The 20,915-nt window shown below is 43.1% G+C and overlaps 1 protein-coding gene across 1 annotated transcript in view; it reads left to right on the top strand.

The window, feature by feature from the left end:
* Positions 1 to 20,915, top strand: part of si:ch211-186j3.6 (neural-cadherin) — a 247,063-nt gene that overhangs the window by 174,887 nt on the left and 51,261 nt on the right. Inside the window, exons 21-22 of the mRNA XM_057335388.1 lie at positions 8,537 to 8,763; positions 20,346 to 20,623. Of these exons, the coding sequence (XP_057191371.1) occupies positions 8,537 to 8,763; positions 20,346 to 20,623 (505 nt within the window). The remainder of the gene's footprint in view (positions 1 to 8,536; positions 8,764 to 20,345; positions 20,624 to 20,915) is intronic.

The raw sequence follows: 20,915 nt of genomic DNA, 5'->3' as shown, positions 1-20,915 counted from the left end.
CGGAGGATTTATTCGCTGCCCAAGACACTGAGTTAGGAAACACACAGTAGAACAAACAAACAAACACAACGGGATTTCTTCGCCGTCGTACAATTAACTTGATCAAGATTTTTATCACACTCCCCTTTTAAACGGTCGTCATCTACTGTTTAACTATACAATATACAGTAAATATACATATACATATACAGTAAAACAGTATCCTTCCGCCTCGTCTAGTCAAAAAGAGGAAACAAGAAAGCACGCATTAGGTAGATAGTCTAATGGTTAAACTTCGGGAAGCGGTGTGTATATTTGAAAAACATTGGAACACGCAATGCATCAAAGTTACACATAATTCGGCCGTACACGAACTAGGGAGGAAATTCGCTCCACTATTTCCTTCGCGCTAACAAGAGGATTTCTTCGCTCAGATTAGGGCGGTCAACGATATCGGGACTCTCTATAAAAGATTTCTTCATTTTATAGGGTCACATTAAATAGCAGTTAACTTAACCATCATTAACAGTACCTTGGGCTTTTCCTAAATAGATCACAGAGGCTGTTTCGGCGCAGTAACTTAAGGAGCGAGTTTGAGTATCGCTCAGCGCGCATTACACTCAAATGCAAACACAACTGAACTGATTTCTGGGCTTTGTTCACAAACAACGTTTAAAACTGCCCCCATTCTCCACCAATAAATGTAGTGTATTTCGGGGAAACTATGAGTTTAAACACAGTAACATACAAATAATTAATGGTGATTAACCATTAATTATTTTATACACTTTACCTGATGCAGCAGAGTTAATAACAGCGACAAACTAAATACACTCGTCCACCGAGTGATCAGCAGATCGTATATCAACTCTAAGAAATACTACTCCCCTGGTCTGGAAAAACAATATTCTTACTGTAGTACAGTACCACTTCAGAAATCTTAACGAAATCAAGAAGTTTATGTGATGTTAATATGTGATAAATAAACACAGAAACAATTTGAGCGTGGATACAAATGCGGTTTATTTATCTACACTACAGGGGAAATAAAATCAACTAGCTAACAAAAACCAAACATTAATAAACAAACATAAAAAGGTAAAACAGTAGATAATGAAAGAAATAGATAAAGCAAAGAAAATGGCAGTTTTAAATCAGCTATTCACATCTGCACGAACCATCGAGGACAATCTCCTTATTTAAAAGGGGCAAAGCTTATACGCAACTAGTTAGCAATAGCTCAGATACTTGCATTGGCTTCTTTGTTTCTCGGGACACGTGCTGGCAAGCGTATCAAAGGATCCTGATGTGTTCAGAGCAAGCCGTGAGTCCGTCGGATTTAGCTGAAGCAAACTGCCGGAAGAAGCTGTCTCCGAGGAGAGACAGGTCTCGAGAGGTTGAAAGAAAACGAGCGAGCGAACGCACACGAGCGCAAACACACACAAGCGAACGAACATACACAAAAGAGCAAGCTTTCCTGCGTGTTCAGATGTTTTAACACAGAGGGCGTCACGCCCCTCCAAGGTGGGCGATCCAATGTGATGAGACTTAACTCATTTGCATTTATGGTCGCCTGGGAGTTTGGAGCAGAAATAGACTTGGAATAGAATAAAATGAGTATGGTATAAAATACATTACTGCACTATACACCATATTCTAAGAAATGAAAAGGGAAACACATAGATATGAAAGATGAAAGGGTTACAATTACATTGACCTGTAGTTTGGACAAGAATGTAAATATACACAGAATAACACTAAGCACATATGCCTTTGAGGTTATAGGTGAAGGAGAATAACATAGAGACAAGCATACAATGTGGAGATTCATGTGTATACACTTTAAACCAGTCTTTTGTGGCTAAGGAAAGAGAAAGAGACATTCTTTTGGAAGAATTTGAGGCTCTCAGTCCCTGGGGCCTATGGCTTTTATCACTTTGGTGAACACCCTGTCCTCCCCCGAGAACCTCCTTTGAAGTCCAGGGGAAAGGTGTTGAGATAGAACAGTTGGGCCAGACTGTTGGTGCCTGGTCGAAGCTTGTGAGAAATTACTGTGTTTTACGATCTTATGGTCCCAGTTGGTAAACTTTGATCCGACCAGACCATACAGCAGAATATAAAGTCAATGTTTATACACATCAGTTAAATATACATAGACTTAGATCTCCCCTTTAAAGTAAATGCCATCGTAAACCTAATAACTGGCTGGAAACTGTAACACTTAACAGCTTTAACTACAAATAAGGTTCAGCTGGAGCTCTGTTCATCTCTGTAAAGGAATCTTGGCCCATACTGAATTCTGACAGATTGGTGGGTCTTCAAGCATGACATGCTTATTTCAGGTAATGCCTCATCATCTATGTTAGATTCAAGTCAGGATGTTNCCCCCCCGGTCAGGCAGATAGTGCAAAAACAGTATGCAAACGGTGGCGAGGAACCCAAAACTCTAATCGAGAAAAAAAACCTCAGGAGAACCCAGGCCCAACCAGGGGATTCCAGTTCCCCTCTGGCAAAAGCTGCTGCCTCTGCACAAGCTCCAGAGAACTTGCACAACAAGGCTAAATAAAATAAATAAACTTAATAATAAAATAAATTATAGTTTAAGATTATCATTAATAATCTAATAGCATTTGAAATTTTGTGGTGAAGACATGTCAAGAGACCGCGTCCTTCTTTATCCAGCTCTATCATCTCAGCTCTTGTCAGGTCCCCACTTCCCATTCTCCGCTCTACCATCAGGTCAGGCCATGAACTGCATCCTGCTCGCTGTGGTAACCTTGGAACAATGAGACAAGACTGGCTGAGAGTAGAGTACTGTTCTGTACTCTTTGATGCAACAAGTACATCAGGTGTGTTTTTGGTTCCGGTTGATCTAACTAATGCAGCCTAAACCCTCAGAAGATTTATATTATGGAAGAGTAGTGTATGCAAGATTAAAAATGTTTTACTGTATATAAAAGATTATATACAGTAAAACAGTATCCTTCCGCCTCGTCTAGTCAAAAAGAGGAAACAAGAAAGCACGCATTAGGTAGATAGTCTAATGGTTAAACTTCGGGAAGCGGTGTGTATATTTGAAAAACATTGGAACACGCAATGCATCAAAGTTACACATAATTCGGCCGTACACGAACTAGGGAGGAAATTCGCTCCACTATTTCCTTCGCGCTAACAAGAGGATTTCTTCGCTCAGATTAGGGCGGTCAACGATATCGGGACTCTCTATAAAAGATTTCTTCATTTTATAGGGTCACATTAAATTGCAGTTAACTTAACCATCATTAACAGTACCTTGGGCTTTTCCTAAATAGATCACAGAGGCTGTTTCGGCGCAGTAACTTAAGGAGCGAGTTTGAGTATCGCTCAGCGCGCATTACACTCAAATGCAAACACTACTGAACTGATTTCTGGGCTTTGTTCACAAACAACGTTTAAAACTGCCCCCATTCTCCACCAATAAATGTAGTGTATTTCGGGGAAACTATGAGTTTAAACACAGTAACATACAAATAATTAATGGTGATTAACCATTAATTATTTTATACACTTTACCTGATGCAGCAGAGTTAATAACAGCGACAAACTAAATACACTCGTCCACCGAGTGATCAGCAGATCGTATATCAACTCTAAGAAATACTACTCCCCTGGTCTGGAAAAACAATATTCTTACTGTAGTACAGTACCACTTCAGAAATCTTAACGAAATCAAGAAGTTTATGTGATGTTAATATGTGATAAATAAACACAGAAACAATTTGAGCGTGGATACACATGCGGTTTATTTATCTACACTACAGGGGAAATAAAATCAACTAGCTAACAAAAACCAAACATTAATAAACAAACATAAAAAGGTAAAACAGTAGATAATGAAAGAAATAGATAAAGCAAAGAAAATGGCAGTTTTAAATCAGCTATTCACATCTGCACGAACCATCGAGGACAATCTCCTTATTTAAAAGGGGCAAAGCTTATACGCAACTAGTTAGCAATAGCTCAGATACTTGCATTGGCTTCTTTGTTTCTCGGGACACGTGCTGGCATGCGTATCAAAGGATCCTGATGTGTTCAGAGCAAGCCGTGAGTCCGTCGGATTTAGCTGAAGCAAACTGCCGGAAGAAGCTGTCTCCGAGGAGAGACAGGTCTCGAGAGGTTTAAAGAAAACGAGCGAGCGAACGCACACGAGCGCAAACACACACAAGCGAACGAACATACACAAAAGAGCAAGCTTTCCTGCGTGTTCAGATGTTTTAACACAGAGGGCGTCACGCCCCTCCAAGGTGGGCGATCCAATGTGATGAGATGGTTTTGGGCGCGAAAACATGTTTCTTTGTCCGGCACACTAACTCATTTGCATTTATGGTTGCCTGGGAGTTTGGAGCAGAAATAGACTTGGAATAGAATAAAATGAGTATGGTATAAAATACATTACTGCACTATACACCATATTCTAAGAAATGAAAAGGGAAACACTTAGATATGAAATATGAAAGGTTTACAATTACATTGACCTGTAGTTTGGACAAGAATGTAAATATACACAGAATAACACTAAGCACATATGCCTTTGAGGTTATAGGTGAAGGAGAATAACATAGAGACAAGCATACAATGTGGAGATTCATGTGTATACACTTTAAACCAGTCTTTTGTGGCTAAGGAAAGAGAAAGAGACATTCTTTTGGAAGAATTTGAGGCTCTCAGTCCCTGGGGCCTATGGCTTTTTTCACTTTGGTGAACACCCTGTCCTCCCCCGTGAACCTCCTTTGAAGTCCAGGGGAAAGGTGTTGAGATAGAACAGTTGGGCCAGACTGTTGGTGCCTGGTCGAAGCTTGTGAGAAATTACTGTGTTTTACGATCTTATGGTCCCAGTTGGTAAACTTTGATCCGACCAGACCTTACAGCAGAATATAAAGTCAATGTTTATACACATCAGTTAAATATACATAGACTTAGATCTCCCCTTTAAAGTAAATGCCATCGTAAACCTAATAACTGGCTGGAAACTGTAACACTTAACAGCTTTAACTACAAATAAGGTTCAGCTGGAGCTCTGTTCATCTCTGTAAAGGAATCTTGGCCCATACTGAATTCTGACAGATTGGTGGGTCTTCAAGCATGACATGCTTATTTCAGGTAATGCCTCATCATCTATGTTAGATTCAAGTCAGGATGTTGACTAGGCCTCTTCAAAACTTTCGTGTGCTTCTATTTAGCCATTTTTCATTAGCCATTTTCATTTCATCATCCAGTTATACTTTAACTTCGCCTCACACTCAAATAGTTAGACATTCTCTTTGAGAATTAACCTGAATGCATGCTTCCTAAAATGACAAGGTGTCCATGTGCCCATTGACATTAACTTTTCCTGTAAACTGGATTTCATACAGTGGAATGTTGTATTCTCCTAAAGGAATGGTTCACCCAATAATGAACGTTCTTTTCTCAAAATATCCTTTGTGTTCCACAGATGGAGTCATAAACAGGTTCTGAACAAAATGAAAGAAGATAAATGACTATTTTTGGGTTAACTTTCCCTTCAAAGGTCTTTGCACATACAGTCCGAAATTTTTGTATGCGTTTTTTCGTATTTGTCTCTCGTTTGTACGGTGTCTCTGAATTGTTATAAAAGGCCGCTCAAAATGCTTGATACAGATGTAAAAACGCAGAAAATCGAACCCGGTCTGAATTTTTATGACGGACGAAAATATCGGAGGCAGTGTGTAAATGTGATTCACACAACGTGAGGTCGTATTTATTTTTTAACGTGCGGAAATTTTGGACGCAAATTTCGGACTCAATGTGCAATGGGCTTAACTCCAGATATAGATAGTGCTTTGTAGCGAGGAAGGCGGGACGAGAGCCGTTGGGCAGGAAGGCGGGGCCGGTGGCGTTAGTGATAATGAGTATCAGCTGTACGCGCACCGGTCCCGCATGCCTCACGGGGAGCTAGGGAGCATAAGAGGACGAGCGACGGGACTGCCGACGAGAGAGGACCGGGCCCGGAAATGTTAAGCCAATGTAACAAAGTTCAATGTAGGGAAGGAAGGAGGCGGGAACCGGCGAACATTTAAACAATAAACTTTAATCAAAAATAAACAAACAATAACACGGAAGTAAATGGCCGGCAGCCACCTCACGGTCGACTGCCGGCCACACAAACATAAATAAAACTTAACATTTCCGGGCCCGGTCCTCTCTCGTCGGCAGTCCTGTCGCTCGTCCTCTTATGCTCCCTAGCTCCCCATGAGGCATGCGGGACCGGTGCGCGTACAGCTGATACTCATTATCACTCACGCCACTGGCCCCGCCTTCCTGCCCCACGGCTCTCGTCCCGCCTTCCTCGCAACATGCGTCTTTCAGAAAATTGAGCCATTGTGACTGATCTGTATATAAAATATTATCTTTTGCACATACTTAGAAACAAATGTGTAGTATAATGAAATGTAAGTCGCTTTGGAAAAAGCATCTGCCAAATGCCTAAATGCAAATGTAAAATGTAAATGTAATCCAAGCGTGTATGAGAATAACATGAAAGCTTTCAAGTTCTGCTTGGTGTGGGTCTGGGTTACTACTCTAGGTAATTTGTGCACAATCACAGTCTTGTTGTTAAGTGAATGTTGACCTTAGGACCGTAGGTGATGAAAGAGATGAACAGAATAGATTTTATTTTGGCCAATTGGAAATATTCATCACTACCCAAGGGTTTTATGTTACACTAAATCCTGCTTGTCATCACTCATTGTAAAAGTAAAGTTTGTCGATTTCTTTGTTTTAACCAAAAATAATGGAGTTGTTTTTGTCTATTAAATATAGTTGTATTATAATAATATGAGATTTTATTCAATTATAAAAACAATTTAGTGAGAGTGATGCTATTTTTATTTCTTTGCACTATATACAGTTTAGACGGTTTCAGCAGCAACAACATAAACAAACGCTATGACCCAATCTCAACTTCCGGTAGACCTCTGCATAGAAACATTAACTGTTAAGTAGTTTTAATTTAATACAATTAATATATAATAAAATATCAATATAAATTAATATTAGCATAAATTAAACATAAAAAAATGTTAGCCAGACCGATAACCAAACACAGACCAGAAGACCACTGTCTGTACCTAGCACAAAACAAACTTTCACTTATGTCCAAATAATGTATCAACACTAGGGATGTGCATCTCCATACTGAGGCCGATGCGATATGCATTTCGATGCATAGCCAACGATACGATACATTAAAGATACATGTGAAGCAGCTACCGATGCGATCCGATACGATTCATCCCTATTACGATGCAGTGCGATCCGATCCGATTCGATTCGATTCGATACAACACAAAACGATTCAATGCAATAGGATGCAATGGAAAAAAATATGATGCCATGCAATTCAATATGGTACCCCTGCTGAAGAAAATAATAGAACGTTGCCCAAAACACAATATTACAACCATTTATGGAATTAATGGTTGTAATAGGAATTGTATTGTAATGGCAACTTGTATCCGATGCACAACTTTTTAAATTGATGCATCGCATCGTTACCTTTTATGCCGATGCACCAATGCAAATCGGTGAATTTTCCCATCCTTAATCAAAACTATAGGCTAATCTAGTGTTTTCTATAGACATCCCTCATGTGTCTATCATCTATTTTTAAGCACCGTTTGGGATTTAGCCTGTCATTCTGGTTAATTTTCACATCAAACTCCACAGGGATGCTGTTAACCATTTCTACCTTCCATGCTTGTGCCTTTCATTAAGAATTCACAACAACTTTTAGTTCGATGTTGGCTGTTTTATGCCTACAGTGCGTATAACCTCCAATGGTTTCCCAAAGGGGGTGGAGTCTAAATTCAGTCCCAGACCATCTTCCCATGTCACCGTTGTCATTCAAGCTGGAAAATCTCCTCCAATTTTCTCAAACATGCCCTTCTGCTTTTGTGAGATGTGAAGTGTCAATGTGAGCCATAACACCCCTGCCAGTCTCCAAAACTGGCCCCAAGGGAGGGTGACTCAGCCTGGTCTAACACCTCCCCTGAGGCAACCATTCACAGCCCCACACTGTAGGGTAAGCATCCCAATTAAAATTGTCTACTGAATGTTAGGAGAAAGGCACACCTCCAGAGCCAAAATGTCAATGGTCAAACGGCAGCTGAAGTGTCACATTTGCCCACAATGCAGAGATGCTCGGGCCAACTTTTGACATGCCGGCAAGGGTGACCGTGACAATAAAGTACAGGGACCATTACCATACTGACAAAGACTTGCCGCATGCAGTAGTTTGAGCTCTCGTATTCGACTTTTTGACAGCGCATGTCAGCTGGAGTTTGAGCGAACAGCCACTGGCAGGTACTAACCTCACCTAATGACTGGGAGATGTGTTGACGAGTGGAAAACGTGACAATGCATTTTTCATAAGCTCTGTATTAAATATGGAGCCGTTTCTACCTTCTTGCACAATCTGGGGTTCATGCGGCTCAGGTCGAATTTCCACGGTTCTGTTTTTCTCATGTGTCACACATTTGTATGTTTGTGTTTCCGACAGACGTTTCCGCCACGGAGTTCATGGAACGTCGCGGCAATCTGAAGAGCAGGTACGAGCTGCTGGGCGACTTCTTGTCAGACATGCTGTCTGTGGGAGCAGACGACGTCAACATTTTCAGTCTGGTGGAGGTGCGGGAGAGGACGCTGGATTTGAGGTTCACCGTTCACAGTGCGCCGTTCCTCAGAGCTGAGAAAGTGCACGGATACCTCGCAGCTCATAAACAGAAAGTAAGGCTCGTTATCAATGAAGCTTAAAGCTCAAGTCCCAGACTCTCTCCGGCTCTCCATTTACTTCTGCTACACTAGACTTAAAAGAATACTTCACTTTAGAATAAAAATGTTATGCTTATGTACTCACCCTCATGTCATCTAAGACGTCCATGTCTTTATTTCTTCTGTAGAAACTAACCCAAGGTTGTTGAGGAATACATTTCTGGATCTTCCTCCATGTAATGGATTTAATGGGGTGCACCTGATTTAAGGTCCAAATATCAGTTTCTTCGCAGCTTTAAATGGCTAAACGCGACACCAGCCAATTCATTTTCTAATAAAACTTCCACTTTTTATACTTTTTAACTACATATACACGGCTTGCACCCAACCGCGTTGTGTGTTCACGACTTCCCATAATACGTAATCACGTTGGAAAGGTCACGTGTCTGTGTCATTAATGATTGGAAGTCTAATCCTGGAGAAAAACTAGGTGAAAGAATGAATGTATTCTAACACTCTGTCTCTCATTTGCTTGCGTCTCCTACGACTCACGGAGCTGAAAGTTGTTGGAGAAGAAAGTGCACATTTAGAGAGTTAATTACAGATGAACTCGCTGATATGGAAAGTGAGTCGTATGTCTGCAGCCGTAGTAATTGGAGAGATTCTAGGACGGGGGATGAAAAGATATTATTTTAGCTAGCTGAAAATTGCTGTGATTGTGTTCCGAGTGATGCTGGAAATGTACGTGCACTGTAAGCCTTGTGGTGTAGGATAGATCAACCGGTACATGCTCATGAGCTGATCTACATGCATATGCTTTTGCCTCTGAATCCTGTGTTGTTTTCTATTTTTGGCTGGAATGAAGACTCTTTTGCAACCTCTCTACCATGTCAGTGTGCTGGATGTGTCAAGTAGGGCTTGTGATGTCAGCTTACAAGTAGAGAAAGAGACAGAGAAACAGAGAGTCTGAAAAACCAGCGGGAGAGCGACACATAGAAGCCACTTTGTGTCTGTAACTTGTAAATGATTCTTAATGCGCCGCCATGATCTCCAAGTCCTATCTCTTCTCCCCTGCATTCCCTCTCCCCTGTCGCTGCCAGACGCGTACTTTGAAGAACCCAGGATTCCCCTGCGGACCTGCCGGGATGGGGGAAACGCTCATTTTGGCGTGCACCGCTCATTTCCCAGGGGTGCGCCCTCACCCTCCAACACCCCTTTGCAACACACACACGCATGCGCGATGGCCTGTGAAGTGTCAGACGCAGCACAAAAACACACACTGTTGTGTCAAAGTAGAAAACCAGAATAAAATCTCCCTGTGGTGAAAGTGAGTTCTGATGAAAGAGTAGCAGTCAATGATAAACAGAGAAGAAGATACACAGGAAAACATCTCGGTTACGTTTGTAACCTCGGTTCCCTGATGGAGGGAACGAGACGTTGTGTCGAACCGACAGATGGGGTTCATCCCTGAGAACCAATGGCTTCCGACTTCTTAGAAAAGGCCAATGAAAATTGGCGAATGAAATTTGCATGCCGGACTCTGCCCCCGGATATCCGGGTATAAAAGGGAGACGGCGTGCCTCATTCATTCACCTTAGTTCTGAGGAGCCTGAGACCTCTCACGACTGCTGCAGAGGACAGCACGTGTTGTGGCAAGAGGACACAACGTCTTGTTCCCTCCATCAGGGAACCGAGGTTACAAACGTAACCGAGACGTTCCCTTTCTGTCGGTCTCTCGACGTTGTGTCGAACCGACAGATGGGGTTCCAATGGAAAACGCCATAACACTATGCCCTGTCACAATCTCAACGCAGCGACGGTGACTGGCATGGGCGTGTCAGCCGTGATCGCTACCGCGAAATTGTAACCTACCAGTGGGTAGGTAGGGGGTCCCAGAGCTTTCTTGAAAGGTGGGAAGGCCCCTACCTTCGGCCTCACAGGCGGCGGCCTTGTTTCTCTAACAGCGAGAAGCCGCCCGGAACCGTAAGGCCACTGGGTAAGCGCTACTTTCTCAAGTGGGGGCTGCGCTACAGAGACCACATCCTACCGCAGGGAGGAGTCTAGTGGAGATACCAACATGGTCTCACCGATGGGGAAGAACTCATGGGAAGAAAGAGCGGTTGAAGAGAAAACCGGAGGTCCACCTAAGGAGGTCATGGGTTACCAAGGTGGGAACCAGCATGAGGATACATCAGACGGAACCGCCCTACTGGGGTGTTGCAATGTCTGGTAGCACTAGGTCCGGTTAGAGCTATGTTGCGAATAACTCCGGAGATACCTGGCCTAAGGGGCAGGGCTGCTCTGCCCAGCCCGCCCGCAGGAGGTGCTTGCTAGTGATGGATGGAGTGCCTGTTCTTCACCCAGTGGGGGAGTGAGGGCGGCTTCCACGATCTTCGTGAAGACTCATGGGACAGGGACAGACCGAAGGGGAGGACTCTGTACTAATATGCCTGACCCTCGAAAGCGAACCGTAGGAATGGGCGATGATGAGGGAGAATGAGACATGAGAGTAAGCGTCCTTCAGGTCGATTGCCATGAATCCATCTTGACATCTGATAGATGCCAGGATGCGCTTCTGCGTGAGCATCCTGAACGGCAGCTTGAGTAGGTGCCTGTTCAGGGTACGCAGATCTAGCGACCCCCGCTCTTTTGGGGACTATGAAGTACGAGCTGTAAAACCCGTTGAACATCTCTGCTAGAGGGACGAGCACGATCGCTTCCTCACCAGAGGGGTGGCGACCTCAGCCCGAAGCATGGGGCATCCCTGCCTCTGCTGAGGTTAAGAGGATGCCCCGAAACTTGGGCGGGCGTCCGGGGAGTTGGATCGCGTAGCCGAGACGGACCGTATCCCGTAGTCTCCGTGACGGTTTGGGAAGCTCTTGTCAGGCTCCCAGGGACCGACAGGGAGGCTAGGGGTACTTTCTGCTTCATCGACCTCCCGGGGGTGGTTCGATGGCTGGCAGTGCGGATCCCTCGCCGTGGGGGGGACCCCCGGAGAGGAGATCGGCTCTGCAGTTTTACCTGCCTGGCGATGATGTCTGATGATTATCCTCGACATTGGGTCTTGCCGCAACGTCGAGTTGCCGAACACCGTCGTGTAGAGGGTGAGAGCGGCTGTGATAATACCCAGACGATGATGTGGCACAACGCACCGTCGTTTGAGAGTGCTTAGGCTGCTGATCATCCTCAACATTGGGTCTCGCCATGACGCAATGTCGATTTGCAGAACACCGTCGTGTAGAGGGTGAGAGCGGCTGTGATAAACGCCCAGAGAGGGAGAAAACTTTTAGAATGGGCTGTTTGGGTGGGGCAGGAACCGTCCCGGATCGACCACCAGCAATGGAATGCTGGGGTCGGGCCCGAAGGTATTCTCGATCTCCCTGGGGTCTTCCCATGAGGGCCGCTTTGGCTCGAAGAGGACCAGGGCTGTCTCGAAGAGGACCAGGGCTGCTGGGAAGCAGACGGTGCACGGGATCTTGGCGGCCAGAGGGCGGTCGAGTCGCGGCTGGGGAGGACATACTTGATATCCACTGTCTGCTCCCTAACTGTCAAACTCGACAGTATCACCAAACAGCCCCCCCTTGCGAGATGGGTGCATCGAGAAAGCGGACTTTCTCAGTATTACTCAACTGTGCAAGATTCAGCCAGAGGTGTCTCTCCTGGACCACAAGTGTGGACATCGCCCGAACCAGGACCCGCGCGATCACCTTGGTCGCCCGAGAGCGAGGTCGGTGAAGCCATGGAGTTCCTGCATAAGTGCTGGGTCGGTCTTACCCTCGTGGAGCTCTCTCCACGCATCGGCCTGCAGGAAGGCCATAGCGTGGAGAGAGGGGACAGCTTGGCCTGCAGCAGAGTAAGCTCTCGACACCTCAGATGCCGAAAAGCCTACGTGCTTTGGACGGGAGTCTAGGTCGAGCCCCTGGGGGACATCGACGTATCCTCTAGCTGCCCCACCATCGAGGGAAGAAAGGGTGATGGAACTAGTTGACGTGTACGCGCCGAAGGGGGCGTTCCAGGTCGTACTAGGTTCCTCATGCACTTCCGGGGGAACACGGCACTGGGGGCGAGTGCGGCTTGGAGCCGCTCTCAAGCCCGATGTACCGTGTATCCAGCCGCGAGCGTTGGGAGAGGCAGTGCGGTGCACCGCAACCCAATGCCGGCGGCCCGGGAAAGCATGGCTGACATTTCGACGTCCGCTTCTTCCTGATCTCGACCCCCCGAGGGAGGGAGCTTCAAGGAATCGTCGGAGTCTGATGCCAGTAAGTCACCCTCCGATGCTGCAACAGACATCTCATCATCACGTACCGTGTCCGATACGTGATTGAGGAATAAGACGGCGGACCGTCTTATGGGGAACGGTCAGACGAGCAAGGCGAGGTGCGAACGGTCCGCGAGCCAGTGGCTGACGGATTAGCGCTCACAGTAATCCTCATATCACCCTCGCTGCTCGCCGTAGCGGGCGGCAGGGCCGTAGTCCTGCCGTCACGGAACGGGAAGCAGACAAGGTGGTGGCTGAGTCCCGTGGGAACACAGCCACCCGTGACGCAACGTCTGAATCGTCAGCCGCCCGCAGTGCGGGCAGGACGTATCCACAATATCTGCCCCAGCGTACTGGAAGCAGATATCGTGTCCGTCCCCCTCCTCGATGAGTGTGTTGCACCCAAGAGAACAGCGGGACATGCCACGCTGGAGAAATTTGCTCTTTTAGAGAAAAAAATCGAACACTTCTGGAACCGCCGAGACGCCCAGGGGAAGTCGCTGCAGGAAGGGACAGTCCGCTGCACCACGTCGTAGAGCCGGCAGTCTTGTAGCGAAGTCTGTTGATCATGAGCGAAGGCTCCGAAGAACAAAAGGTGAATGAATGAGGCACGCCGTCTCCCTTTTATACCTGGATATCCGGGGTCGGAGTCCGGCATGCAAATTTCATTCGCCAATTTTCATTGGCCTTTTCTAAGAAGTCGGAAGCGATTGGTTCTCAGGGACGAACCCCATCTGTCGGTTCGACACAACGTCGAGAGAACGACAGAAAGGGAACAACGTTTTGAGGAAAACTTGTCGTTTGATGCGTGTTTGTGGTGGAATGTGTGAAGATGAAAGGAGCAAACTAAACTAAAAGTTGTTTGGAGATAGAATCCTCTTCGTAAGACTTGGATACTTGGAATAAAGCTATAGGACGTATAATGGAAATTGAACATGCCTAGTAAGAGAGTTTGTGAAGATGAAAAGAACAATTAGAGCTGTCTTTTACGATTAATCAGACAAACAATGAATTCTCCTCTCTATTTGTGTGCACATTATAAAGGAAAGGAGATACATTTATTTTAATGCTTTGGCTGGGTCTTCGCTGTCACAGCCGTTTCACACCGGCCTTTCTCAAAAAACACATCTTATCACCTCGCCTTTTGCAGAAATCTTTGTAATTACATATCAAACGCGACGCTTTGCATTTTGCCTCTGCCCTTTTGTTCGACTTGATTCAGGCAGCCGTCAACTTGTGCACACCCACACTATTTCTTTTGTTTTGCTTTGTTTTTTTTCTTCCCCGCTTTTATCTCGCTCTGAATAATTTTGAAATGACTACTTGGTTTGTCGCATTTTAAGTGCTGTTCCATGCAACACCTCCCATTGATCACTATATCTATCTTTGTCTCAGCGTTGTTCCATCAGGTTTGCTTTGGCAAGAAGAGCTCAGGCCTGAAAGCCACGTAACACGGTATCATGTGTGGATCGCCTTCAATCCTCAAGACTGATCCTCACTCTAGCCAAAACACCCTTTGGCGGTTTCTGAACACATTCTTCAGAAATAAAATATACCGTATTGAATTATAAAATAGAAACATTGGCCACTGGTCAAACCTGAAGCTCTGAGCGGGGGACCAGAAATCAAACATAAACCCTTGAACCATTTATCCTGTGTACGTTTGTATGTGTACCTGTACGTCGGTTTGATGTACACTCTTAAAAATAAAGGTGCTTAAATGGTTCTTCACAGCAATGCCTTAGAAGAACCATTTTTTGATCCTCAAAGAAACATTTAGTCAACGTTTCTTTAAAGAAACATCTGTTTCTTAACGTTTTATAATCTTAAGAACCTTTTTTCACCACGAAGAACCTTTTGTGAAACGGAAAGGTTCTTCGGATGTTAAAGTTTCTTTATGGAACCATTTAGACCAAAAAGGTTCTTCTGCATCGAAGAACCTTTTGAAGCACCTTTATTTTTAAGAGTATGCTTAAAAAACTGTTGAAAGACACGTTTTTTTGGTTTAAAAAATCTAGTGAAACTAGTCCTGATAAAATCTAAAGATTTAGTAAATATTATCTTATATAAAATCTTTATGCTATAAGAATCCCAAATTAATATAGCTTCAAATGTGTCTGTGTAGATCACTTTGTATTTCTCTTGGGCGTCCTTCTGCGCTATCATGAGGCCTCTGTGGAATAGCCACCCTCGGGGAATTCTGGGTATTGTAGTTCAACTCCCTATGGATGCCTTAGCAATCTATGAGAAATGAGCTGACACTACCGTCGAGCAGGAGGCAGAGACAAACTTCCACTCTCTCCTCCAGGGACGATGAGAAGGGGAGAACGAACAAAACAGCGAATGACAGTGAGAGAAATGAGAGCGTCCAGAAGAAGGATTAGTCGTGGGAGTGAGTTCTCTCACTTGTAGGCTCTGTTACCTGAACCCAACTAGCTCATATAAAACTGTGGTTTATTAGGTGTCTCTTAGTGCAAATGAAATGTGAGACCTCAGAGTTGCATTGTTTAACTTCCAAGGTAATACTTGCAAATCGCCTCCTCAAGTTATTACGGCACGTGGGAGTCAGACCTGAGCGCACTGTGTGTGTATGTTACAGAAAGTCTAGAACGTTAAGAAAAGAAGAGAGTCAAGTGTGTGTGGGTGAAAGTTTAACAACCGACACCTCTAGCTTTGCGTCCTCAGATGTGTGTGTCTTGACACATTGATCTAATCCACGCGGGACTGTCTGGAATACAATTACGAAAGTAAGCCAAGCAGTTCTCTGTCTGGCCAATTAATGGTCAATTTAAGGAGGTCTGTGAGACATTATGCTGATGGCTTATTGTAAAATAAATTGTGCATGTTCACGGTATGTGTGTGTTCAGAATTTATTAAGAGAACTGTCTATAGAGAATGGACGTAGAATTAAACTGAATTTAAATGTAATTGCTGTATTTGTCTGAACAGCAGTGTTTGGTCTCTAAATGTACTATAACTATGATGTAAGGAGGGTTTTTTTTTGTTTTATTTATTGTAAAACCATGATAACCAAAAGTATGGCTTTGCAACAGTAAGCATAGTTTAATCATAATAAAGAGTCAATAGTAAAACTATTTGTAGTGGTTATACAAACGATAAGCTCAAAATCATGGTTACGTTACACTTTTCCTAAAACCTTGGTTATTTTCTTAGAGAGTTCATTTATTTTATAATAGGAATACCATATTGCTGCTGTCATTCGGAAACTTTGTATCTCCATTTTTGGCGATTATCAGTTTTTTTGTCAGTAATCATTATTATTAGTCACCCTTTATGTTTGTCACTGGCTTTTGCAAATATCTGACCAATAAAAAGTATTAAAAGTGCTTGTCAACTTTAACAACACGTTATTTAATCATTTAAAAAGTACAGTGTTTTTTCCATTTCCTGAAAAACTGTGAATTTAGACATACAGTACAAGGTTTCTGAAGGACAGCGACGAGATGCATACTTTTTTTTTCCAAATACAAATTACAGTGAGTTTTTGGATTTTTTTGTGTTATGAAATGTTAACACAAGGGATGTAACACTATTATCGATATCGTGTTATCGCAATAGCAAGATTGTCTCAATATTATCGTGGTCACATGACTGTGTGAAACGATAGGTCTTCTGGGCCTAACATGGAAAATTTTTGAAAAAATACTAGATGTTAACTTTGGCGAGGTCCATCTTGTGCAATTATTTTATTTTATAAAATGGGTTTTTAGGTCATTTGACCCGTCTCATACTATAACTCATACCTCTAAGCAACATTTATGATAAGAGAATAAAGGGAAGAGGATGCTTACGGCACGTTTTCAAGGCATCATTCAAGGCATCATAAATACCGTGCAGTGGACTTTATACCGAGGTATTATCGTACAGTGAGATTTCGATATTGTTACATCCCTAGTTAACACATGTATTGATTTTGTGTTAAAGGCGCAATGAGGAGATTTTAGCTTTGGTTGCAACAAATGGCTTACTTCACCCCTCGCTTCTTTGTCGATGGAGATAATGTATTTAGGAAATGCGCTCTGTAGAGCAGTTTGTCCGTTTAGTGTTACTGTAGAAACAACATCTTGAATTCCATGCAAGGTGATCCGCGGTGTATGTAGATAGAAATAGCTCATTCTAATGTAATAAAATATAACACTTCATTATATAAGGTCTTTATACACCTCTTAAGACTTAGTTATGTATATTCTACTGCATTTCTGTCAATAGGTCCTCCACAAAATGATACACTGGACCTTTAAATGTTGAGTTAAAAGTAATGCAAAATGTGTTGTCCTAAACTAGACACAGATATGTCTTCAGTTAAGGACAGATTATGCTGTTTTTTAACACAACAGATTTTAGAGTGTAGACAAATATGAGCACATTGTGACATTTGCCTGTTCAAACCCGTTGGGTGCATTGCACCACATCTCTGTGCCCACCTCAGACGTTCCTTTAAGTCTGCGATCACACAGAAAATGAGCATAAACAACCCCATCAATCACTCACCTCCCTCTGCCACCGCTGCCTGTATAGAAAAGACCTCTCCACAATCCACATCCCAGTCAAAATAGTGTCTATTAGTTCAAATAGGTTCAAGCTAATCTTGCGGGAGTTCTCTTTTTAAACGCCTCTATCTAGCTGTCTTCTGTCTCCATCTTTGACTCTCTATCTTCACCCCCTCATTTCCACTTAAGTGTGTCTGGGCACATGGGTTAGTTGAGGACTGGTCAATCACCGCTCAGTCCACTGCTGAGCAAACTGCTCCACTTCAAATGCTGGATTTGAATAAATGGTGTGGAAGTTGAGAAGGAGCCCTGTGGACGTCTGCGGGCATCCGTTTATGTGCTTGTAGAAAAGCGCTCGGCCTGATAGGCTCTGGAGTGCACTGTGTGTCCAAGAATGAAATAGAGTGAGTGTGCAGTGGAGCACTCTTAACACTTTTCATGCCTGAAAGCGATAGGAACTAATGGATTTTGGGACTTTTCCTGAAATTGTGACTTTTTTTGCTATTTGTATGCTAATTTGAGGATACAAGATATGGTGTTGACTCCCCCAGTTTTGTTTCAAACTTTGCTTTAACCATTTTGGCAGTGTTTTACTCATAATAAGCAGAGGTGGAAAGTAACGAATTACATTTGCTCGCGTTACTGTATTGAGTAGGTTTTTTGTGTACTTGTGTCAGGACTCTGTCCTTCCTGTTACGAGTTCTCATGCTCATTGGATGGAGTCGTGTCAGAGCCACGTCTTGCAGGTTTATGTTGCGTTTTGTGTGGAGACACGTGGCTTTGTTGTCACTTTCGCCGCGTGTCATCCTGTCTTGTCTCTCAGCCCCGCTTTCTTGTCTCCCGTAATCTTACTTTGAGTGTTAATCCCAGTCACCTGCCCGTCACCTCCCGTATGTAATTACCCTTCGTTAGTCTTCCCACATACAGTATAATGCCCCTTTGTTCTCTGTCTTTTGCCGGTTTGTTGTCGTGTATACTACATGTCAACCCCTTCATGTCGTTCATATAGTAAGTCTCGAGTTGTTCATGTTGATCTGTTTCCCTAGTCTAGCCCTGTTTCTACCTTTTTGTTATGGTGTTTGTTATTTTTTTATTCCTAGTTATTCCCCCACGTGGGAAGTGTTTGTTTTGTTTTAGCGAGTATTATTTTCCTATTTTCCCCCTCGTGGGTTTTGTTCCTGTCTGCGCCTGGGTTCTGCCAAACCGTTGTACTTTTTTAAGTAGCTTTTAAAATGTGTAATTTTACTTGTACTTAAATATGATTTGTGTGATGTGATGTTTTGTACTTCGTTATATTTAAAATCACATCCGTTACTGAGTAAAAAAAAGAAAACATTGCAAGGAAAAAACGTGAACGGAAATTACTCCAGTGAATGATGGGCGCGAGAGTTTTTGCGCCAATACCAGAAGAGCGATGGAGACGGAGAAGTTATTGCACCTGTCCTAAAGATGAAACCCCATCGGACTCGGACTACTCAAGGCAATGAAGTAAACCCCTGGCCATATTTAAGCAACCATTTCAGCTTCAAGATAGGATTATGGACGCTGTGCAAACTAGCATCTTATAAAAATCCTTATGTGCAAGAATGTAGAAGTACAATAAGATAAATAATATTTGTTTAAATTCTGCTCGTACCCTTGTTGCATTGGTAACTAATAAGAAGTTTGGACATAAAAGTCAAAACAACATTGGTGCATAATGCTATATTTTAAGTGTTTAATCCCGTTTTGTAGACGCACGGTTCACTAATGTATCTGCACCACATTTACGCAGTGTGTATGGAACCGAACTGAACAACTTCTGCGTTAATGGCATATTTAAACGTGCATCAGATGTCTCTCTCTTCTGTAAGCGCGGGGCAAGAAAGTCACATGAATATGTTTGCCATTTCATGCGTTTTGAAAAGCCTCACCAGCCCTGCCGTAAAATGGACCGTGTTGCCAGATCATATATTGTTGAAAAGAACTGCAAACAATGACAAGCCCAAAATAAACCTACACATCTACACATTTAATAAGGCAAAAAACTACTACGCGCAACTGTTCACTTTATTAACTATATAATGTATATGCAGCTTCATAAGAAAAGACTAAACAACAAATGCGAAGCTCTTAAAAATATGTAAACATGGCAACACCGCGAGAGCACGCTGTGAAGCTCTGAACATAAACAAAACACAGCGTCTCTGTCTGTGTTTTAGTTAAAATTGCCTCACTTAACCAGTCTTTGGCCGAAAACAGCAGATACGTATCAAACGGATTAAGCTCTTGGGAATGGGATTCATGTTTCTTGTTCACTTCACTCTCATTCCGTACAAACGTGTAACCCTGCGTGGAACCATTTATATGTGGTTTCACTACTGAAACTAAGCAGTGTTTACTATTGATAATTAAGAAAACAAGACTTAAAATCTTTTTTAATGTTTCATTTTGCTTCTGAAGAAAATGTATATTGAATTAATAATTGTTTAGTTAATATTTCTGCTATATGATTCTGTGATATTTCTGCAAAACAAGACAAATTATTTTTTATTGGTTGCAGTGCACTTGTAACCTGTTTTAATATACTGTATAAATTAGGCACTATGACTAATGTTGGTGTTGCACAAAATAGGAGAGGTCCCCCTCCTGCTTTTAAAAAGTAACTTTTACTTTGAGTAAATTTTAAACAAGCTACTTTTACTTGAGTAGATTTGTTGACTGGTTATTTTACTTATACTCAAGTACAATTTCATCAAAGTAGTAGTACTTGTAATTGAGTATAATATTTTTGTACTTTTTCCACCTCTGGTAATAAGTGTAATCTCTCTCTCTTTATCTCTCCACAGCTACAATCCTTTCTTCAGGTTAACGTGACCCAGGTTCATGTAGATGAGTGTGTGGACGCTGACTGTCGGGGAGGGGGAGGCTGTACCAGCCACCTGAGTGTGACTGACAAGCCAGCGGTGGTGGACTCGGGCAGCATGGCTCTTGTGTCCGTGACCGTGGAAGCCGCAGCTGTCTGCAGCTGCTCGGCACGCGAACATTATCACCAGGGCTGCTCCGTCTATCCCAGAAACCCCTGCCATAACGGAGGAATCTGTGTGGACACGCAGAGTGGATACAGGTGAGAGAGTAAAGGTTTTACCCGTGGGACAGAGAGAACTTAAAGTAAGAGTTCACCCAAAAATGAAACTTCTGTAGGAAAATAGTATAGTAGGGAAAAATTGCTTTGCAAATGTCTTTGTTCTGTTAAGCACAAAATAAGATTTTTTGAAGAAGGTAGGAAAGCAAACAGTTCTGGGCATTTTTGACTACCATTGTATTTTTTCTACTATACTGTAGTAGTCAGTGGTTTGGTTACAAGCATTCTTCCAAATATCTTTCTCTGTGTTCATCAGAACAAATACATTTATAAA

Source organism: Triplophysa rosa, linkage group LG1, assembly GCF_024868665.1.
Source record: "Triplophysa rosa linkage group LG1, Trosa_1v2, whole genome shotgun sequence".
Classification (NCBI taxonomy): domain Eukaryota; kingdom Metazoa; phylum Chordata; class Actinopteri; order Cypriniformes; family Nemacheilidae; genus Triplophysa; species Triplophysa rosa.
The sequence above is the reverse complement of the archived record's forward strand: the minus strand, read 5'-3'. Positions and strand labels throughout refer to the sequence as shown.